Source organism: Podarcis tiliguerta, assembly GCF_965153285.1.
Source record: "Podarcis tiliguerta genome assembly, chromosome: 14".
Lineage (NCBI taxonomy): Eukaryota > Metazoa > Chordata > Lepidosauria > Squamata > Lacertidae > Podarcis > Podarcis tiliguerta.
In genome coordinates, this window is record NC_139547.1 from 31063799 (window position 1) to 31087160 (window position 23362).

At 44.1% G+C, this 23362-nt stretch overlaps 2 protein-coding genes across 5 annotated transcripts; one reads left to right on the forward strand and one right to left on the reverse strand.

Annotated features, from left to right (window-relative positions):
- GFER (growth factor, augmenter of liver regeneration) lies at nt 1–7759 on the reverse strand (the record flags this gene model as incomplete). Of its 2 annotated transcripts, none has more annotated exons than XM_083414052.1 (3): nt 1–2726; nt 3406–3614; nt 7224–7759. In XM_083414052.1, the coding sequence occupies 3 exons, from the start codon at nt 7542–7544 to the stop codon at nt 2564–2566; spliced, it is 693 nt and encodes a 230-aa protein (XP_083270178.1). In that variant the 3' UTR covers nt 1–2563. The 2 variants fall into 2 exon arrangements, with proteins under 2 accessions (XP_083270178.1, XP_083270179.1); XM_083414053.1 differs by lacking the exon at nt 7224–7759 and adding an exon at nt 5842–6039.
- Nucleotides 6098–23342, forward strand: NOXO1 (NADPH oxidase organizer 1). Of its 3 annotated transcripts, none has more exons than XM_083414020.1 (9): nt 6098–6197; nt 6469–6518; nt 15640–15720; nt 15860–15935; nt 16308–16488; nt 18824–19017; nt 19760–19864; nt 20325–20442; nt 21133–23342. In XM_083414020.1, exons 1-9 carry the CDS (start codon nt 6122–6124, stop codon nt 21812–21814), a joined length of 1563 nt encoding a protein of 520 aa, XP_083270146.1. In that variant the 5' UTR covers nt 6098–6121; the 3' UTR covers nt 21815–23342. The 3 variants fall into 3 exon arrangements, with proteins under 3 accessions (XP_083270146.1, XP_083270148.1, XP_083270147.1); XM_083414022.1 differs by lacking the exon at nt 6098–6197 and adding an exon at nt 6237–6362; XM_083414021.1 differs by lacking the exons at nt 6098–6197; nt 6469–6518 and adding an exon at nt 14752–14989.
- Nucleotides 23343–23362: the final 20 nt, after the last annotated feature.

A 23362-nucleotide genomic window follows, 5' to 3' on the forward strand; every position in this document is an offset into this window, starting at 1 on the left:
TAAAGGAAATACTTAACTTTATTGTTTGGTCACCAGCCAGGAAATAAATACATTTTTGAGATACACTTTACCAACTGCCTTCATCAAGTGCATTTAGATAATTGACATTCTTTATCGATAAACAGAAATGCCTCAAAATAAATTATACAGAGTAGCTCAACTTTTAAGTCAAGATACAAAACATCACTTTTCCTTCAATGAAACCTTTAGCCATACAGCCACCACATGGGATTGCCACCTTCTTGCCTAGGTACCGTGAAAGTGCTTTAAAATGCACCAAGCCAGGCTGGAGCCTATTAACCTCACAGGTCATTCTCCCTGGTCCACCTGCTATAAATTGCAGGATTCTAGTTTGGCTCGCAGTGGATAAAGGTGAAACACTGGCAGCTTAGGGACTGCCATTTCACTGGCTTCTTAAGAGCGTTTCAAAGCACAGGCCCCATCTCCGGGCCAGAACCTTACATCCCTTTGCCCAGCCATCATAAACCTGGTGCCTTCCTAGTGTTTTTGACAACTCCCATCAGCCCCAGCCAGCACAGCCGTTTTGGACTACAACTCCCATCAGTCTCAGAACTGATGGAGTTGTAAGTGCAAAATACCAGGAGGGAACCAGATTGGCGAAGGATGCCGAAGCCCAGAAGTCTTTTGATCTATATTGTGATGTTAGCCTGAAAGCAGGAGACCAGGAAATCTAGTACAAACAAGGCAACCTATATGTAGAGCAAGGTATTACTAGACTCTTTTCATATAAAATGGCTTGGACATTTAGATTTACTGGGGCAGGGCATATGCAGTCATATGAAGGCAGGTTTTGTTAATAAGGTGCCCAAGAGCTACCTGTTTGTCTCCAGTGATGAAACTCACTCATAGATGTTTCTATATACATGGCTGTTAAAGTTGCTCATGATGTATGAAGAGGCAAGTGTACGTATCTAGAGCCACAAGTAACAAACCATGATATAAAAACTATTATTTGATAGTTAACAAACCAGGAACACTGAACCATGGTTTCTTCAAACCACTTTCCCATATTTGGACAAAATGAGAAAATGGAAGGCTCAAACATCTTCCTGTTGTGCTTGAAGGAAGAAGAGGAGGTGGAACACGCAAGCTCACGGCTTGACCCAGCTTGTATATGTAAACAAACCATGGTTACATCTAAATCAGGCCAACAGCTTCACATAATTGTTGCTTAAGTGCAAGTTATCTAAATTTCACTTGTGAGTAAAATGTTAAAATCTACCCTAAATCAAAATGCAGTACAATTCACACCTCAGGACTTTCTGCAGCGCAAGAGCAGTAATGCCACCCATGTAAAGTGTTTGCAAGGACCAATGATCTCTTCAAATACTCACTGCCAGGTCTTCAGCCCACTGCCAATGCGGGCAACAGGCTGTTCACACAAGGATTCCTGCAAGACGTAATGGTCCATCTCTACCTTCATATGCTCAGTGCACAACTATTTCTTATTATAATTTCACAGAATGCCTGACTTCCTGCACACAAAATTCTGATGAGTTAATAAAACCTTCCTTGAAAAAGGAAGCTCAGCAACTCTTCCCAGTGCTATGGGGCTAATATGACCTTCATGAACCCCACCTCTCACAAGTTATATTTTAATACATGACATATATAATCCTAATTTCCCTGTGCTTAATCATTCCTTTCATTTATATTACCCTCTTGCCAGACAGATAGAAATCAAAGAACAATATCTGTTGACAAAGCTGAAATGTGAGACCTAGACTTGCACTCAGAATTTACTTTATTTTCCCTGCTTTAGGACTTCAGCAAAGTTACTGGGATTCTACAACTCTGTAAGTTTCTTTGTACCTTAATTAACCTGTGGAAAACATAAGGCAGCCTTCCCCAACCTGGTGCCCTTCAGCTGTTTTGCACTACAATTCCCACTGGCACCAGTCAGAATGGCTGTGCTGAGACCCCTGGAAGTTGTAGTCCTAAACAGCTGAAGGCAACCAAAAGTTGGAAAAGGATGGTTTTAGTATCCCTTGAACGAAGAGAGCCCTGCAGCTCCACAGTGGTTAAATAGTACTCTCTTTAAAATAATTTTTAAACCATTCCAGATTACAAGGATAAGGGAAGAAAAAAAGACACAACATAAAATCTGATCATAAAGACAAACAAAATGAAGGCAGATTACAGAACTGGGGGTGGCAAAAAAAAGTTCTAAAACTTTTTTCCCCAGCCTAGTAGTTCAGTGGCTGGAGAAATGTTTTTCCCTACCATTAAGAAAGTACTGATAAAAAAAATTTAAGGCAGCATTTGCTAGTAAGTATGTGGTCTGGAAAAGACAACCAGCAGGTAGAAAATTCCCATAAGACTAGCTTACTTCAGGACCTTCTTGTTACTTTTTCCAGAATCAGAAACAATCAGGCAGGACATCTATTCTAACACCTGCACCTCCTCCTCCTCCTGTATCACCACAACCTCAATCCCAAAGAACAATTGTACGCTTCAGCAAAAGTCCAAACAAGGCTTGATTTCATAGTTCTTTCTAGCTTCTTTTAATCAAGGTGAACCAATCTTGTATTTGCTAGGATATCTAATCGCAGGACCCGTCCTTCCAGCCATCTCGCCAACGCTCATCTATAAGGGAACAGTCAAATTCGGGCTTCCCAAGCTTCTTATTGACCTCGTTGTGAAGCCGGCAGAACCACTGTGTCAAATTACGCCGGTTGCTGGCATCAGGTTGGTTTCTTCGTAATCTGTGTATAAGGGAAAACCAAACAGAGTCCAATGGCATTTTGTTGAATTTCCCATTCACCAGAAGTGGCTGGTGCCCCCTAAGGACTGGTGGGGTGCAAGTCAAGGAACCCAACAGTAGGTGAAGCCAGAACCTATAACAGGTACAGCCAACTCCTTCTAGTTCTGTCCCCATCCTACTCTCTATGAAGTTTTGCTAGGGGCAAGACTGAAACTAAGGAGCAGGAGGAAGATGGCAAGCAGTGCTACTTCCCAGACTGGTTTTAAGTATGGAGGTAGGCAGGTGGAGATTGGCAGAGGGCAGACTGAGGTTAGCAGGGCGGTTCCTCTCTTCCCTGATGGACCAGCCTCTACTACAATCCACCTCATACCAAGATTCCTGGGTTGGGAAGTTAAGAGAGTGTTAGAACAGGTGTGAAATTGGATTATATTCTCACCCCAAATAAATTCTTGGGAAGTGTGGGAATGGCATCACACTCTCAAGAGAGCAGGCTTGAAAATTACAGGCAGAATTGCCAGTGATTTAGGATGGCTCATCACTTGGACCTTATACAGAAACAAGAGCAAGCCTCAAGGTGGGTGCTTAGTGACCTAGTACTGCGGTTAACAGAAATGCCATTGTGACGCTAAATGCCACTTTTTGCAGGTGAGGCATGGGACCTACTTGGCTGGTTCACTCACCTGCTTCTCAGGTCCGTTGCACATTCGTCACAAGGGAAAAACTTGGAAAATAAGTTGATGAACTGAACCATGTCTTTCTGCTCAGTTTTAGTGGGCCGATCCGGGTAAAACGCTGCCATTGTATGTAGAAACGACCACGAACATCTCCCCAGTTGTTCTCTATCTAAAGGGCAATCAGGAGGTAACTCCTTCTCTGCGGCTCCTGTTTCCTAGATTGGAAAAAAACATGTACTCATCAGCAACAAGCCAGAGGAAACACAGAATAATCCTGCACACTGTGACTCTAAAGCAGATTTGTAAGTCACAGCTGCGTCAAAGGCCCTGCTCGCTTCCCCTTCCACCGCCTATGCAAACTGTCCTCTGTCAGTTTTGGGATTAAGCCAGGTTGGGCAAAGCATACTGTGCCAAGTCACACTGTGATGTCAGCACAGCAGTCTGTGCTGTGATGTCAGCACAGACAGAACACCTCACCAATATTTGTATGCATAGTTTTCAGCTATAATTAGTAAAACTACAGAAGCTATGTCCAAATCTTCCTTATACCCCCCAAGAATCTCTCCCAAGCTGAGCCAGGGCACCAATAAGCGGAACCACAATGGCAGGAATCTCCCACCACAAAGTTTTATGGGACTCCAGAGACAGAGCAGTGTTAGAAACTGGGATAGAAAAGCTAAGAGCCAAATGGCTTCTGGGACTTGGGTTGTGGGCACCAAAACAGAATGCCTAGGCACCACTGGGAGGTATCAGCAACACTTTTTATTATTTTGATAAGCATGAACTAATATGCAATTCACATGTGACATGTTGTTAATATCACATTTTTAGCAGACATTGTTAATACATGTTTAATTTGGTGTTTACAGTAAAAATATTGGTACCGTACTACAGTTTTCAAAACACTCTACTGTTAAATTCCTTAACATATTATCGGTTCTTAACATATACTTTGAGGCTTCAAACCACATACATTTCAGTAAACCTTGAGTGTCAGCCAGGCGCAAAAAATGGAACCCAGATTTTTTTAGGTGCTTGCAAATGGAGTATCTTTAGGTGCAAAATATGCCTGGTGCCCTGCTAATTTTGAACCCTGAGACAGAGCCACTGCATCCTCAGGGCAGAAAGGCATTGGATCCACTACTTCCTAGAGGCCTGAAGAGAGTTCCACAGGTTTAAAGAGCTTCTGGGAACAGGTCTTTGAACAAGGAAGATCAACATATGGTCCCATTGGACCCTGTAAAAAAGCTAGATAGAGGGTTGTAGCAAATGCTACACAGAGGATACCTGTTGAAATTAATGGGCATGCCTTACTTAGGTTCTTTAATTCCAGTGGGTCTTATCTGAGTAGAGGTTAGCTGGATATACCTCAGAGAGTTAAACTCTTGGAACTGAATCAGAAATCTTTTAGTTATTTACTGTCAGCAGTCATACCTAACGTTTTTAATGCTCAAGGCAGTTTATAGTCAAGTATAAGGCAGCTTCTCATGTCTCTATAAATTCAACAAGGAAGGAGAATTATCTCTGCCCCACATGATTCATTCCACAATGATCGGGTAAAGGCGGGTCATATAAATACTTTTTACAACACTCTCTCCATGTCCCAAGGGCAAGTTCAACCCCGTGACACCCCTCTCCTTACATCCCATAATGCCCCATGAGCCACCTGCAGTTTCCAGAAACAACTGAAGTAGTTTTTATTCCAACAGGCTTTCCCAGCTGGATCAATGGGTCTTTACTGCAAGTGCCCACTTGCTAGGGTTTTGGTCTTGTGCTAAATGTATCTGTTGGTTTGGTAATTTTAATTACCTTTTGTGTGCCTCACCTTGAGATAGTTGTTAAGGAGTTGTGCAAGTTGTGTAGTGGTTACAGTATTAGACTAAGATGTGGCAGACCAGGGTTCAAATCCCCACTCGACTATGAAGCTCGGTGGGTGATCTTAGGCTAGTCACCGTCTCTCAGCCTAACCTTTACAGTTGTTGCGAGGATAAAATGGGGAGACAGAGAGCCATGTACACCACCTTGCACTTCTTAGGGAAAGGTGGGATACACAGTGCTTTTTTCTGGGGGTACGCAGGGGTACGCATACCCCTAAACATTTTGTGAATCTTTGTACTTTTGTCCATTTACTGTATTTATTTTTCCCGATTTGAACTATAAAATGGTGATTTTCTTTTTTTTTTCTTTTTAGGAAAAAAAAGCAATGGATATACATGTAATAATTAAATAAGATCGCGCCATCGAGCTTCTCCCTCACCCTCTACTCCATAACGCCCCTCAGTCCCAAGGCAAGCGGGGGACCGGCTGCTCTCGCCCCCTCCCCAAGTGAACTCGCCCAGCTCCGCCCGCTCCCGCCCCGCGTCCTCGCGGGGATCCCAAGGGCCACGGCTCCCTCCTCCCGCCCTCCCTGCGGCCTTCCGGAGTCCCACTGCCAGCCCTCACCAGGTCCGACTGCTTCCTCTGATCCCGTATCCAACTCCTGAAGTCCGTGCAGGCCCGACAGGGCGGCTTCTTCTTCTTCGGCTCGGCGGCCGGCAGAGGCTGCCCCTCCGCGGGTTTTTCAGCCCCGGCCGTCGAGGCGGAGAAGGGGAAAGGGAAAGCGGGCGCCGGTCCGGACGTGCTGGAGCTGGGCGCCGCCATGTTGGGTGCGCGCAAAGCATGCTGGGCCAGAAGGGGCCCGCCCCTTCGAGGGGAAAAAAAAGGAGGCTGAGAGTGGTTGTCAATGGCAACTCCACTAGGCAGCTTCCTAGGAAGGGAGGGGCGCTGTTGTATTTTTGCAGCCGAGGAAGAAGACCTCAGTATTAATAACACTAATATTCGTATTAAGAATAATATTATTCTTATAAACAGACTGCAGTAATAACAGTAGATGAAAAATAAGGGAAGAGGTTTCGATTATTCATAATAATATTAATAATGCAGTCTAATTAACAGACGAATAATAATAATAGATGGAAATTAAGGTATGGTGAATATATTTTTTGTTTTTTAAAAAATACAATGTTATAAAATAAATAATACAATTTACAATTTTTTGCTTTTTATGTCTCTCCCATTCCATTTATCTAGACATCCTCTACAATCTGCTGGGCCTTGCAGGGCCATCAGCTAGAACAATGGTAACTCCAGAAATTATTTTCTAACTCTTGTTTACTTTATGACTATATAATTATCAAATGTCAAGCCTAATTAGCATTTAGTGTAATGCCATAAGCTACAGTTTTCTTTACTCTGGAGTAGCTCTATTAAAATTAATAAGCTCCATCTGCATGTAGGAACTCCTATGACTACAATAATGATGGGAGGGGTGACTTGAGTTTATTCCAGACTACATGGCTTGCAGGAATGGGTTTTATAATATTTATAAAAGTACAACAAAAACAACAATATGCATTATAATCTTTGCTCAGAGCTGGTGTAGCTAATTTGAGGCTGTGTACACACCATATATTAAAAGCATTATCGCTTCTCCCCTGTAAGAATCCTGGGAACTGTAGATTACCCTTCTACCGCATAGCTGCAATTTGCAGCACCCTTTACAAACTGCAATGCTCTACCTCCACAGTCAATGGCAGTAACGTTTGTGAATAGTAGTTGATGGAAGATGCAGGAAGGGAATACAGAATGCTCTTGTTTCCACAGGCCTCTCGTTGGCCACTGTGAGAACAGGATGCTGGACTAAACAGGCCAATGTGGCCTCATCCAGCAGGCACTTCTTATGTCCTTACGTGGTTCAGGGGAAGAGATTGTGAGAAGGCATCTTCCAAAGCAATCCCACCCCACAAATAGCTTTGGAGCCTTCTTGCCTCTAGCCTAGCCCTCACCCCTTTTCCTTTTTCTGCTGGAGTCTTCTTTTGCTTGCCACGCCTGCGGGCTCTCTTCCGGCCAACGCTGCCAATGGCTGATCTTAAAAACATGGGGTCGGCGAGATACGGCAATCGAAGCACCTTGCGCCTGCTGGACCTCCTAAGCGGAGCGGGTTGTGTCTTGCTCCTCGTGAAGTAGGGTGAAATGTGAGGAGTGTTGCAAGCTGGTGCAGAGGCCGAAGGTTTGGCCGAGATGGTAGGGCATGGCTTCTCTATCAGGGGGTTCTTCCTGACCCAGTAGAACACCAGCATCAAACGCCTCCTAGATGGGTTGGACATGCTGAAGAAGGTGCTGGAGGCCCAAAGATCAGGGTGCCTTCAAAGCAGAGGACGCAGCAGGCAGTTGCCGATCAATGGTGCCAAATCCAAGCAAATGTTAGCTCCAGTCCTGTTAAATTGATCCAGCAATTATGAATGTTAAATAAGGGATTAATTCCTCAGGCAGTATGAAAAGAGACTATGTGGCTTTTTAATAGCTAGGAAGCTCCCAACTACTGCCACTGTTGACAGCCTGTTGCCCCTTATCTCTGCTTGAATGGGCTATGTCACAATGGTTCCTTCATCAGGTGTTTGTGAGCATGTCAATGCTGTTGGGAGTTTCAGCAATGAAGGCTCAGGCATAACATACTGTTTGAAAGTCTGAAATATAACATACTGTTTGAAAACATAACATACTGTTTGAAAGTTTGAAAGAGTTTCCTCTTTTTTTTATTTAACAAAATTTATATACCACTTTTATAATTTATATACAAATTATTAGGAGAGTAAGTTAAAAATATACTGTAGTTTATTCACTTGTAGGCTAGTTGACATACTTTATTCCTTCTTATACTTCTATCCCACCTTTCCTCCACAGAGCATACACACTTCAGCCTCCACCTTCTCCATTTTATCCTGACAGCAATATTGTGAGCTAGGGCCATAGCTCAGTGGCAGAACAACTGCTTAGCATGCAGAAGGCATCAGGTTCAGTCCCCAGCATCTCCTGGTGGGACTGGGAGAGATCCTGCCTGAAATCTTGGAGGGCTGCTGCCAATCTGTTCAAACCAAGTATCTTCAGCCTTTGAAGGCCCAGGACCTCCTTTTAATCATACATGCATTTGGGGACCCATTTCTTAATCTTTTCCCATATATTTGCAGGGTGGTAGTGCTCTTGTTGCAACCCACCTTGGATTGGGCTGCAGCATGTTAGTGGGTGCCAACCCACCAGCTGAAGACCAGTGGTGTAGACAATATTGAACTGAATGGACCAGTTTCATGTGTTATTCTGTGTTGGGCTGAGAGAAAGAGAGGAACTGGCCCAAGGTCACCCAGTGGACCTCAAGGCTGAGTTTGGGATTGGAACCCTGCTTTCGCAGGTCCTAGTCTAACACATCCAAAACATCTGGAGCATTCCAGCTAGGAAAGGCTGCTGTGGAATTGCTTACTGCTTACCTGATGCAGATGGTAGGTCTGAGTACCTGCAATTGCAATTTCCATGCTTTATGGTGCATGGGCAAAACTCTGCAGAAGTTCTGAAAAGTTCTGAATTGCCTTGATGCTCTGCCACTGAGCTATGCAAATTGACTCAATAAACCACACTAGGATTGCTCTGTTAGCTGCATATGTTGGTTGTATCTGGGTGCTAGGCAGGGATGACCCATGCAGTTTAGCTACCTGAGGCAAAATGGTCATTGCCACCTTCTGGCCCCACCTGCTGCGTTCCACATCTGCTGCTGCTGTGCCCCAGCACTTGCCGAACTTGGCAGGAGGCAGGGTTTTCCTTAAAGTGTTGCTGCTTGCTTGGCTCCTCTGCCCAGGTGGAAGCAGTGGAACAGGTGGGTGAAGTGCTGCCTCTTGCATTCTGACACCAGATACGCAACTTGGGTTGGCTGGGGGTGGTGCTAGCAATGGAAGAGCAAATTCAAGAATCTCCAAATTTTAGATCCATGTTTTCTGTTTATATTTATTTTCTTCTACATTCAACTGCTACATCGTAACACTTTGCCTACTTTTGTGTGTGCACGCACTAAATTTGCAGGTAGTGCTGGACACAGTAGAAATGGATCAACTTTTATGATTATTTTTTACAGGAAGGATGTGAATTTCCAAGTACCCTGTAAAGTCCAGAGTTACCATAAGGCTGATCTGCTTTTAGGGTGGGGATCATTCACATGGTCTCTCATATGAGCCTTGTAAATGGTGCTGAGCCTTTGCTTCCTGGTTCTAAGATGTTTTGGCAAGTGCAGGGTTTCTTTGAATTGTTTTCCTCCAGAAGCCGAGCAGAAGAACAAAATTGACATGTTAGAGCCTCACTGAATGTGACTTTGGGTGTGGGTGAGTGTTACTTTTCCAAATAAAGAGGAAATGCATCACCCACAAAAAAGACATTGATGTGCATCAATTTTTCATATGCTAATTTATTAACAATATTAATAATTGAATTTATATCCAACTCTTTCTTCCAAAGGAGCTGAGAATGGCAGATGCACAATTTAAAAGCCAAGCCAAGCCATTCTAAAACAGTTAAAACAGTTAAAAAACAATTGTAATTAAAAACATGTAAAGTAGTTCTTGGCATGGAGCCATATTGGTGCCCGCCCCCATCTCTTGCACCCTTGGCAGGAAGCTGTATTAGCACCTCTGAATCTAGAGAGATCATGGACCAGAAACTTAAAAAGTCACACTTGGGCTGCTGCAACGGCTTTGGAACTGCCCATCAGCAACAGGGCAGAGGCTCCAGGCCTAAACCTCATGCTGAATTTCTGCTTTGACCTCCAGAAACATGGCACATGTAGCAAGCCGATGATGGAACTGCCCTGACAACCTCTCTAAGCTATCTAGGAAGGTTTTTAGACACTGATGTTCTCCAATTCCCCTAAATGACCAGGACAGCAAATAGCTAGCAAATGTTTAGCTTGGGCTTCTGAGTCAGAAAGGTGTTTTCCCAAGGAAATAAGATAATACATTGTGACAGACAAGTAGAACATTTTTACTTTTACTTTGTTTTCACATACGAGGAAATCAGAACATGCAAATTCACACTCCAGGTTGCTGTAAGTATTTACAATCTTTGGCCTATATTAAGCAGGACTTTGACCATAGATGTTTCTGCAATCCTTTCTTTTTAGTGTGCATATCAACTTCCTCAAGGGATCATTTCTCTTCTCCATCAGCTTCCAGTGAATCCTAAAGGCTACTTGAGGTCTGGGATGGAATATTTTTTGATTCAGGAAAGATCTAAGAATATTAGAAGAGACCCACTGGGTCAGATCAAAGCCCATTGTTGCACAAGGCTTCCCAATCAACGATGGTCACATTCACACCATGCATTTAAAGTGCTATGATACCACTTTAGTATGGTATGCTAAAATAACTTTAATATAGCTTCCCCCAAAGAACGCTGGGAGGTGTATTTTGTTAAGGGTGCTGAGAGTTGCTAGGAGACCCTTATTTCCCTCAAGGAGCTACAATTCCCAAAGACGTTTATCAATCATATTCCCAGAGAACTCTTCCCAGGAATTTTTGGGAACTGTAGTGTACCCCCACGCAGAACTACAATTCCAAGCAACCTTAACAAACTACAGTCCCCAGGATTTGGAGGATTGGTGTTATTTCCTGAGTTGAATAGGATCCAAATTGCAGCAGTCTGATTGGTCCTAGAACAATAGGATTCAGAATGCAGCAGTCTGATTGGTCCTAGAACAATAGCATCCAGAATGCAGCAGTCTGATTGGTCCGCAGGAGCCACTCAATGCAACTCCAGGTGGAAGTGAATCCGCAACCTGATTGGCTTACAGGAGAACCCTGGAATTAGCCAATCACGTGGGGCCCATTGTGTAAATAATGTATATAAAGCAGACAGTTTGGGGAAACTTCCATTCCTCACTACTATGAGCTGAACTATGAACATGAAATCCACACTCGACTCCGAGTATATTTCAGACGGAGAAAGAAGCTGTGTCCTTGAAATGTACATTAATTGTGCCCTAAATGTATGGTGCTAATGTGACCTATGTCTGTGTACTTCTCACTACGTGTATTCATGTTAATGGAGATCATAGAATCCCAGAATTGTAGAGGGAGAATTTATGAGGGAGTCTGCTCAACTGTCAAGCAGCTCTTACCCTCATGAAGTTCTTCCTGAATACTTAGTCATTCACAATCGCCCTTCTTGTAATTTGAATCCATTGGTTCGGATCCTTCCCTCAGGAGTAGGAGAAGCCTGTGTTGTCAGATAAAGTATAATGGATTATTTCTCAATATTGATAGAGCACCAGAGAATTCCTGGGTTTGCAACCCTTAAGGTGGCCCTTTAGGATGCCTTGCCTGAGAGCAGGTGCATGCACACCATGGTTTTTAAGAACATTCTCTGCCAATTAATCCTGGTAACTGTAGTATTTCCAGTATTCATTAATTGTAAACCACAGTTCCAAGGAGTCTTTGAGGTGGGAGGGGGAATGTGATTTATACATATGGTGTGTACACAGCCTTAGACTTTGGAACAAATGGCTTATTATTATTATTATTATTATTATTATTATTATTTACCGGTATTTCATTTATATCCCACCTTTCTTCCAAGGAGCTCCAGGTGGCTTATATGGTTCTCCATTTCTTCATCACAACAACCCTGTGAGGTAGGTTAGGCTGAGAGGCAGGGACTGGCCCAAGGTCATCTGGTGAGCTTCATGGCCAAGCTGGGTATTGAACCCTGGTCTCCCAGATGTTGGTCCGGCACTCTAACCACACTGGCTTTTGGGGGCTTTCCCTGTTTTGATGGAAATGTGACCCCTTCCCTTACTTTAAAATGTGGTACGCTAGCCTTGTTAACTTGAGGGGGGGCCTCCTGGTCATTGTTCCAAGTGGGACCCATGGACATTTGCCCCAGACTCCTGCCCTGATGGCTCCACTGCCTGAGAGGACCGTCAGATCCTGGAGCTGGCCTGGCCCCACAAGAACCCTTAAAGGCAGAGCGTTGGTAGAGCCAAGTCAGCATTTTACGCTTGCCAGATAGACCTATTTCGTGAGCAGATCCCACTGTGGCTAACTTGCTCTCTTTGCCCAGTATTCAAACTTCAAACTTTTGTTCACTGTTTGTGCCACTTCCCGTTCATCAGTCCCCACCCCCCACCCCAATGTGTGGCAACAATATACTTCACCCCCTTAATAATTAACAGCACTTGTCCATCAGCATTATCTTCTGGCCATCTTAAGGAAATCATATTGACTTTGCAGTCCTGAACACCCTCCAGAAACTGGGTTTTGCCCCTCAAGCCCTTCTAAGTCTGGGCTTGGGCCAGGCAAAAGCTACAGTCAGGCAAAGAATATTAGACACCGAGATACAACAGGACTGCGCAAGGTGCCCCGACTATAAAATTGGAGAAATCGAGAGATACCGCACTGGCAGCATATCTCTTCTTTCTCGTATCTAGAAATGCAAGAAGGGCCTTTACACTCGCCAGAAGCTCAGCTCTTCCCTCGCCGGTCCTGGATGGAGCCTTTAGAAGGGTCCCGTGTGCTCAGAGACTTTGCACCTGTCCATTGGGAGAGATAGGAAGCCCAGAACACTTGTTCTTTAGATGTCTCTTTTATGAAGAGGCACATAGTAAGATCATTGATCCCCTACTGGTGAGGCTCCCCGACCTCCCGCAATAGCAAAAATTTGACCTTTTCCTGTTAGGCAAGATCAGAAGATGACCTGGATGATCGCCAGATTCTGTGTACAGATCTGTAGGTGCAGACCATCGCCCAACTCAAAATAGTCTGGCATAAAAATCCCCAAATTCAATTCCATGGGTGACTCTGAGTCAACTCCCTGGGATAGTTTATTGTTGTACGTTGTTTTAATTGTCTGTTTTACTTCTGTGACTATACCCCCAAGTGTGTTTTATAAGCTGGTCTCCGACCATAATAAATTATCTTTGTCTTTATCTTATATTGACTTTGCAAATACTGCCATACCTATCTGTTTCTTTGGGGGAATTTCTTTAATTTCAGTGTTTCCTTGTCAAAGTCAGAGACGTGACAAGGGTACTTTGCGCAATGGATTCATTGGTGGTGAGAGAGAGGACAAAAAGAAAGGAATGCAAATTTGGGAGGGGAGGAGCAAATAGCTGAATAATGGGGCAGTGCTTTTGTTTAAAAAACAGGTGTCTTGATCAAAGTGCCCTGGCTGCCAGCACAAAATGGTTGCCATGGGCATAAAAAAGGGGGGAGTGGGTACACACCAAAACCACTGAACACGACCTTGTGAACCATCACCACCAACCACAGTGCAAAGTTTACTGTGATTTGTACATCATCCTTCAACCTGGCACTCTCCACATTTCTCAGCCTAATCTACTCCATATTCAGATTAAATGAGGATTGAGAAAAATGTGACATATAAATGCAATAGAAGCATAGAATTGCAGAGTTGGAAGGGGCCTCAAGGGTCATCTAGTCCAACCCTCTGCAATGCACAAATCACACCGAAATCGTCATCACTGCAATAATAATGTTTTGAACTACTGTACATTATTTGTCTTTCTGTCTGCTATGTAACTATTTACAAAATTAATGTAACTAGTCCATATGAATGAAGTGTGGTCAGTGCGGGGGGGGTGTACTTAGGATGCTTGTTTCTTGAGTTTGGATTGGTGGAACAAATTCTGCTCCCTCCCCCTCCATTATCCCGGTGTGTCTCTCTCTCTAGATATGGAAGGCTGGGGTGGGGAGGCAGGTTTTAGATCAAAAGCAGGTCAAGGGCATCTGCCTACAAGGTGCAACAGATGATGTCACAATTAAAATGCATCTTGTGTCAACATGATTTTTAGTAAGCTGGCAATCCTCATCAGCAGAAGCACTAGGGCCAGCTTGTGCATTTGTTTCTTACAGACATTTCTGCCTGTGATATATCTTATTATTATATATGATGCTTTTAAAAACTCTTCCAGTTTATCTGTTCATTTAGAAGTAAAACTGGGTTTTTAACCTAGTTAGGATTGACTGTTAACTTTGCAGAGTAATTCAGTCTTGGAAGCTGCCACAAAGGGAGCAAGGGATGGTACAAAAAAAATACGCAAAAATGAAACCAAAAGAAGTAACCTTTTCAGCTTGCTATAGCCAGTGCAGTAAAACTTCTCCCTTTAATGTGGAATGAGCTTTCTGGGACAGCAACTAGGGGGAAAGTGCTGTGTTGTCAGGGTGTGGATAAAAGGGTTGTGACTCAGTGGGAGAGCATCTCTTTTGTATGCAGAAAGTCCAAGGTTCAACCTTCAGCATCTTCAGCTAGGGCTGGGAATGCCCCGTGCCTGAAACCCTGGAGAGCGGCTGCCAGTCAGTGAAGACAATACTTAGCAAGATGGGTCAAGAGTCTGACTCATAAATATAAGGCAGATTCCTATGAGATGTGAGCCTGTGTCTCTCTGCTCCTGACACTCTATGCCACCCTTTTGAATGTGCCAAGGGCTCCAAAATGTATTGGGGTAGCAACAAACAAACAAACCTTTCCCCAAATAATCTCTCCAGGGTTGCCAGACTTTGGAACTTCTGGGCGGAGGAGGAAACCTGAGTTTTAGAGCCAGCTGGGGAAAGCTGGCCCCTCCTCCCTGGGTGCTCCTAAATACCTGGCCTGCAGGAAGCAGGTGCTTCAAAGAGATCTTGCAAGACAGATGGAGCATCGTCCTCTGGCGGAGATGAGCAGCGGCAGGTTTCCCGTGGAGGTGAAAGCAGTGGGCTTGCTGAAGCACAGAAAACAAAAGGTATTTCAGTTGTCCCTCTGCGACTCCCACAGTTAATGCATTTGTGTTGGGTCTGTAAATATTTTTAGGTGTGGAATTGATTTTAATTTGTTGTTATATATGGAGCTGATTTGAATTGTTTATGGGGTTTTTTACTGTGAAATAATTCTATCAAAAATCATAGAATCATAGAACTGTAGAGTTGGAAAGGAGACAAAATATCATCTAGTCTAACCCTCTCCAATGCAGGAATCATAGCTAATTCCCTGACCGATGGCCATCCAATCTCCACTTAAAAACCTCCAATGAAGGAGAATCCACCACCTTTTGCGGTAGTCCGTTCCACTGTCGCATGGTTGCTACCACCAGAAAGTTCTCCCTAATGTTTAGTCAGAATCGCCTTTCTTGTAATTTGAACCCATTGGTTCTGAATATTACCCTCTGCAGTGGCAGGAAACAAGCAATCTGTGAGACAATCCTTCTGATATGTGAAGAAGGATGTCATATTACCTCTCAATCTTCTCTTCTCCGGGCTAAACATCCCCAGCTCCCTCATTTGTTCCTCATAAGTCTTGGGTTTCCAGAATGTAGTGTAGCTGTAGCACTGAATAAGAACTGGCTGGGAGACACTCAGGGCCTGTAGGAACCATCTACTCTATTTCCCTCCCCAGGTCTGGATGCTTTTTGTCTCCTGGTCAGATCAAAACAACATTCTCATCTACCGGGAGTTTGAAGAATTTAAGAAACTCCATGTAAGTTTTCTTTTGAACGTAAAGGGAGTAAGATATGAAACTGGGGAGGCCAGTTTCCCCTGCTTGGGCACAATGATTTCCCCTCTGTTGAGAAGCATGAGAGTACTCATTTTCCCTTCTTGTTTCTCCCATCGCTTAGAAAGACTTGAAGAAAAAGTTCCCTATTGAAAGTGGTCTCTTGAAGAAGTCTGACCGGACCATCCCCAGGTTTCGAGGTAAAAGGGGAAGAAGGGAGGCCTTTCATTAGATTTTAATTTTACAGTGGTACCTCGGGTTACATACGCTTCAGGTTACAGACCCCACTAACCCAGAAATAGTACCTTGGGTTAAGAACTTTGCTTCAGGATGAAAACAGAAATTGTGCGGCGGCAGTCGGAGGCCCCATTAGCTAAAGTGGTGCTTCAGGTTAAGAACAGTTTCAGGTTAAGAAAGGACCTCTGGAATGAATTAAGTACTTAACCCGAGGCACCCCGGCGCTGCATATGCTTAAGACAGCCCTGAGTATAAAGGATGGGGGAGGAGGTGCTGCCAAGAGCCACCACAGCATCCCTTGATGGCTTCCCCCCTTCTGTTGGGTCCCCTCCAAGATGTAAACGTGATGCTGAAGAAGAACCAGAAGTTGAGCAGGTGCCGGGAGAGTCTGATGTTGCTGGAGATTTACTGTCAGGAGCTCCTAAAAACAAAAGCCAGGATCTCCCAGGGAGAGGATGTCGTCCATTTTTTTGAAGCACAAAGCCGAGATATGGACCCTTCTTTTCCAGAGAACAGGTACCGTCGTTTTTTAAGAAATGAAAGTATATATATCTATGTGTTTAGAAGAACTGGTGTCTCTGTGTGCATTTTATATATCTAAAGGTGGGGTTTTTTTGGGGGGGGGTTGCAACAATTAATTATAATATGGAACTTGCCCTCAGGTTTGCAATCTAAATAACACAACAGAAAAGGAAAAGGGATGGGGAGGGAGGAGAGGGAAAAGCAAATTCAGTAAACAGGGCAACCTCTTTTGATATGTTAATGGTCGCAGTTAACTGGCCAGCTAAGGCCCTTAACTTAAAAAAGGAACTGGTTTGGCTGGCTCTGCAAGTTTTCATGTATAGATTTTAACCTCACCGATCATAGGTTTGGAAGGGATCTGTATCATTCCAGAATAACCCCCAAAACCTACAAAAATTCTGGTAGGGCTCTGCCACTCCTTGGCCTGGTGACCAGCCTTCTGTGACAACAGTCAATTCATGGGTCAGAGCTGCTTGCCAACCTTCATCTCTCACCTTCACAGCACTCCTGTGTGTGTGGTCTAGAACAAAGCAACACCCATCACTGTAGCTTGTCTGTTCAGACCAACCCTAAAGCCAAGTCAAACCGCTGTTTGCAAACCCGCTTTACATGTGGTTTCCAACTTTGGCTTGCGAGTCCCTAGCAGGCCAGTGGCTTGCCACTTCCAATATTATGCCAAAATACAATGAAGCTTCCCAAATGTTGGAAGTGATTCTGTGTCTGAATTTAGCTTTATTCATTCTACTGGTTTTAATTCTCAGGGTTGCACACATGGGAGTGTTGTTGTGGCAAGGGTGAGGAAAGGGTGGTAAATGGATTGAGCTGAAATAAAAACCTTTTAGTTATGACTCTCAGAGCTGCCTTCGCGATCTGCTGACTGTCGTTTGCAAGTGAACTCTGACAGATGTAAGAGTGGTCATTACAGATTGGCTCATAAAAGCATTTTTTCCCCCTTTCCTTTTTTTGGTAGCTGAAACTGACAAATTAACTTTTGTATGTTTTCAAAATGGAAAATGACATGAACTACTGCAGAGACGTGCACATTTCAGAGTAGGTTGAAATAATAATTGCAGCAAAATGCCACGTTGAAGGAAACCGCTGAGGATCATTGTGCATATGGGTTTTTATAGAACTGATCTGTCAAATTAATTGATTGAGATACTTTGAAGATTCCTAACTGACAAATATCTCACTGGTCTGCAGCCAACATGGCACCAGAGTTTTCTTTATGGTTATATGAGTTTTAAGCATTTGTCTTAATTCTAAGCAGTGACATATCAATGAGCTATTGCTATTGCTAGGCCATGTTTTCATAGAATCATAGAATTGTTGAGTTCAAAGGTACCCCAAGGTTCAACCCCCTACATTGCAGGAATATGCAGGTGTTCCATAAGGGAATCAAACCCGTGATGTTGCCATTATCAGCACCACACTATTTTGTTTATATGCTTTCCTACTTTCTTTGTATGCTTTTATGTACGGGGAAGTGCCCTAACTCAGTAGTGGAGCATTTATTTATTTTTTTGCATGCAGAAGATCCCAGGTTTGATTCTCAATGACATTTCTAGGTAGGGTTGGGGGGAAACCCCTGCCTGAAACCCATTACAGCTTCTGCCAGTCAGTGACAGATGGACCATGGGTCTGAGTCGTTGATTCCTATATTGCAGTCTGCTGCTTTTCTGATGAGATGTTTTCCAGGATTCCAGCCTTGAAAGACACCAAGTAATATATACTAGGCCAAGTCTGCGGGGAGAGGTTCTCCAGCAAGTTCCAAAGATCTCAAAAGCCCACTCTTGAGAGTGACTCGGAGCAGGGCTTTAATGCAGCTGCTTCTGTTCTGCGGAGTAGCATTTGTGTTGAAATACAACAGACAGCCACTGTCTACACTGCCCAGAAACAGCTGAGGCATTTTGTTCCAACAGACTTTCCCAGCTAGGTAAATGAGTCTTCACCGTGTGTTTTCACTTGTTAGGGTTTCAGTCCTGTTTCAAATGTATTTGTTGGTTTTGCTGCTGTTGTTTTTTAAACTGTTTTAAATTATCTTATGTGTAAAGCACCCAGAGACACTGATTCTGAAGGGAGTTAATAAATTAATTGCAATAGTAGTAATAAATGGTGTCACCACGGATGAAATTAGACTGGAGACCAAGCTCAATGAGAAGACAAGTTTTCCCGATCTGCTGTAATTTATTTGAAATTTATTCCAGTTCAAAAAGGGACATAGAATCCTAGGACTGGAGTTGGAAGGAATCCCCCACAAGGGTCATCTAGTCCAACCCCCTGCAGTGCAGGAATCACAGCAGACAAATCATTCCTCCCACTTTTGCAGCATTGTGATTTTGCCTTCTGAAATGGGCCCAGGGAAGAAAGAGACACCTTTGCCACCCAGCACGACCATCACACAGCCGGTCATGTCCCAGAGTTACAGGTGCATTGAAGCCTATGAGACCAAAGACACAAGCAACAGGCTCTTCAGAGCCACCAAGGGGGAAATACTTGAAGTCCTCATGAAAGACAAGACAGGTATGCTTCTTTACTCCAGTTCTGTATGCATAGGCAGCCTTGTTTGAAGTTTTATTCTGTTTTTAATGTTCCATTGAAATCTGCTCAGAGTGGCTGGGGAAACCCAGCCACATGGGCAGGGTAGAATTTTTTTATTATCATCATCATCATCATCATCATCATCATCATCATTGTATTATTGAATTGTAGAGTTGGAAGGGACCCCAATGGTCATCTGATCCAACCTCCAAACAATATGCAGGAATCACAGCTATTTTCTGCTCATCAAAATAAAAACCGCAGAGCAGTTCACATATAAGAGCACAAAATGCACAGCATAACAGCTTTCGCCAGCAAACCTCCCGCTGTCCCATGTCCGCTGCTGATGCTTCATTCTGGAAAACAGGTGCAGCACCATGGCTGTGAGCTACAAATCAGGAGGTCCCAGATTCAAATCTCATTTCTGCCATGAACTCACTGGCTGGCTTTGGACAAGCAGGCTTCTCTCTGCCACCTCCCTTTTTATTTATGAGAATAAAAATATCTAGTTTTTAACGTTGTTGTAAGGATTATTGACAGAGGTGGGAAATCTGCGGCCCCTCAGATGTTGCTGACTACAACTCCCATCATCCATGCTCTCACAAAATTGGGATTAAGTGGTGCAGTTGACCCCACACTCACCAGGTTCTGTCTTTAAAAAAGACACACGGGGGGAAACTTGCAGAGGGCCTCAGCTTCCTTTCAGAGTGATTATTTTTTGCAGGATGGTGGCTGGTGGAAAACTACTGGAAACAAATTGCCTGGTTCCCAGCCCCGTACCTGGAGGAGACGGAGGAGGCAGCTGCCACCGAGGAGACAAAAGAGACAGGTGAGTCTGGATAAGTCTCTCAAGTGACTCTGATGCTTTCTCTTAGAGGGGAACATCAGGCAGGTGCCTTAGTTGCTGAGTCAGGTCACCTCTACCTCAGGGTTGTCTATGCCAACCTCCATCAACCAGGTGCCTTCCAGCTGCTTTGGGCTACAACTCTCTCATCAGCCCCAGCTTCATACAGCTATGCTGGCTGGGGCTAATGGGAGAGAGAGACAGTCCAAAACATCGGGAAGCAAATCCCCTAATGTATGGCTCTTTATACACATTTTTTGGGTTGAAGAACAGCACTGCAAGATCCAGAAAAGCAATATGGAGGACAGCTGTGCTTCGGTTTACATATTGGTTTGGGAAGTTGCCCTTCCTTGTCCCAGTTGCCTTTCTTCTTCCTTGCTCATCTGGTGTATTGTTTAAGAAAACAAGTAGAGAGCTGGAAACAGTTCCTCCTCTTTTCTTTCAGGGATGCTGTATTATGTCACACGGGCTTATGAGGCCAAGAAGTCAGATGAACTGTCTGTGAAGATTGGGGTTGTGGTGGAAGTGCTGGAGAAATCAGATGATGGATGGTGGCTTGTTTGGTAAGCCAGTGGGGCTGGGGCTGTTCGTGGATCAGGATAACTTGTCTGCTAGTGGTCCAAGCATTGGTAACTGCAAAGTTTGATTACTGTAATGCACTCTGTATGGAGCTACCCTTGAGGTTGGTTTGGAAGCTGCAGCTGGTACAGAACTCAGCAGCTAAACTGCTGATGGGCACCAAACATTGTTGGCATATTATTATTATTATTATTATTATTATTATTATTATTATTATTATTATTATCATCATCATCATCATCACTGATTTATTAACTTCCTTCCAATAAGAATGCATTTTACACTAATTAAAAGCAAGTAATCCCTCCCTGCCCAATCCCATACACTTAAAACAAGACTGGAGAAGACTGAGAAATGATGTGACAGCCATCTTCAAATATCTAAAGGGCCGTCATGTGGAAGATGAAACCACCATCAGGGATGCCTCTTAGTAACCCAAAGCTTGGAGATGCTTGGCACAGATGTCATCTGTGCCATACAAAATAAACTAAAAAACAGTAGAATGAAAGGTTCAGCCCTGTGAGAGGCAGCCTGCTATTCCAAGCTACACAGCAACATTCCCCACCCCACCCCAACTTGCAAAAAATGAAAATGAAAAAAAAACCAACCCATTTTTGTCATCCTGGAACTTATTTTGCTTTTAAAGTGATGTTTTTGCATTTTTGGTCTTTCAGGTATAATGGGACAACAGGCTACGTCCCTTCCATGTTCCTCCAGCCATACAGAAACCCTCACAGCAAATTCTTGGCTCTCGTCAATAGCAGTCTGTGTTACTCTATGCCAAACCTATCTCAAGCTACTAGTCCCTTGAGTAAGAGCTCCCCAAGCCAACAGAGAGGCTCTTGTGAGGGTGCTGCCCAGGTTCATTCAACCAATACGACGATGGAAATGCAAGAATACAACACGCCCCCAAGTAGAATGAGATCCCACTCTCTGAGTGTGTCTGTGGCCGTAGCCACATCCGGGCTGGCAAGCGGGGTGGACTGCTTGTCTGACAGCTCAGGAAACGCGAGTGGACAGGGATATGACTGGCCCCAGAATCCTGAGGTGAACAGGGTGAGGAACAGCACCCCTGGAGAGACCCTCCTCCTCTGTTCCTCAAGGAGTCATGGCTGCCTCTCCCCGCCCCTGGAGAGCAAGCATCGAAGCGACTCTGGCTTTGAGGAGCAACCGTTGGGCTCGTCTGATACTTTGCTTCGCTCCTCAGATTCTGAACCCGCTTCTGGTCATCCAACGATACCCCCACGCCCTCAGGCCCATGAAATCCTGCAGAGGTGCACCACCATCACCAGAAGAGCCCTGCGAGGGGCTCTGGCCAGGGCCAGCCCCACTGCATCCTCTCAAGCCTGCTACTGAAACGGCAACATAGAGGGTGCAAAACAAGGGGAGGGGGGTAGCAGGAGCTGGTTCAAAACACAAGTGGGGGGGGGTAGTGCCAGTACTGAGCAAGGCAACACATGCAGCACTACATGTGTGCATTTAGAACTCAGAGCCTTAATGCTTGGAGAGTGGGTAAAATGGAAGCGACTCTTGCAGGCCTCTCTGACTGATAAACAGGCTCACTTAGTTCTTGGAATAGGAGCCTTCCTCAACCTAGGGTGCTCCAGATGCTTAGAATGCTTAGAACTCACACATCAGCCATACTTTCTGGGGCTGATGGGTTATAGTCCCCCCTCCAAAACAAAAAACCCTACTGATTAAGTAGGGCTGAAAGTACCACCCCATTAAATGTGTGGTTCCCCATACTTTGCCTTTGGACTAGGGCTGGAAAATCTGTTGCCACCCAGATGTTGGATTACAACTCCCAGAATTTATTGGAGATGCTGTCTGGGGTTAATGGGAGTTGGGAGTAATCCATCACTGCCTTAGGGTGACCCCTACAGTGATTGTTAATGCTGAGAAGGCAATGGATTAATTTGAATGGAGTGGTGTTTTCTCAAACCACCAATGACTGAAATTCCTCTCCACTGTAGTGTGCAATTAGACTTGCTTGCTTGAGCAATCTCAACATCTTTTATCTGCAGGCACTTGCAGCAGAGTGCTAGGTGGTTTTTTCATCTCTAGTTGAATTTAATGGGCTCATATTACACATTAATATAATGTTATCTTTTAAGCATGTACGGGATGGAGCTGGGTATATAACTCTGATCCAACAGGACTCCTATAGTGTTCTTAAAACATCTGGGCGGCAGTAGATTGGGGAAGGGTGTGGTAGGCTTTCCTTTTGAGTTAATATGTATAGATTGCAGAACTAAGTCTGTAAATACATTTATCATACAGTACTTGTATGATTTTTTTTCTAATTCACTTGGTATGTTATTCTCTTTAGATGCATTTCTAAATCTGTAAATATTTAAAAAAATTTAAAGTGATTATTTTTAAGTATTTAAATTGGTTGTGTTACGTTTCAAGCACTTGGTGTAATAGGGTGCAGTTAAATAAAAAAATTAGCCAATCCTTTCATATCCTTTTGATTCACGAGGTGTATATTTTTATTTCTGAGATTTTAAGATGCTTTAAACTGCTTTTGATATTGTGCTTTAATTGTTGTACCCCCCACCTCGAGGGCTCAGAACAACACTGAACACCAAGCCACTGAATACCTTGAAATGGAACCGGGTGGAGGATCTGTTTCACTGCAAGTGTTATGTGGTGGGCTGGGCTAGCAAACCCTTCTTTCACCTCCTCTTTTTTTGCTGCCCATGGCCTGAAAGGCAACTGTGACCCACGGTTTGCCTCACACAGAGCCAAGGGCACAGTCCCCACAGCACTGTTTATCACCCTTGCTTAAGGCTCTTGGTGAAGCTAATTGAACTTCACCTCTTCACAGACTCCTCATAATCTCCAGACCACCCCACCTAGTGTCAGGCTGCCTCTTTTATAGCCATAATGCTGTCCTCTGGG

What these genes read in the sequence shown, in the direction of transcription:
- NOXO1 (XM_083414020.1), top strand. Translation starts at nt 6,122, where the DNA reads ATGGCAACTCCACTAGGCAGCTTCCTAGGAAGGGAGGGGCGCTGTTGT. An exon ending in CCTCATGAAAGACAAGACAG is followed by an intron (nt 19,018 to 19,759) that starts GTATGCTTCTTT and finishes TATTTTTTGCAG; the next exon opens with GATGGTGGCTGGTGGAAAAC. An exon ending in CGAGGAGACAAAAGAGACAG is followed by an intron (nt 19,865 to 20,324) that starts GTGAGTCTGGAT and finishes CTTTTCTTTCAG; the next exon opens with GGATGCTGTATTATGTCACA.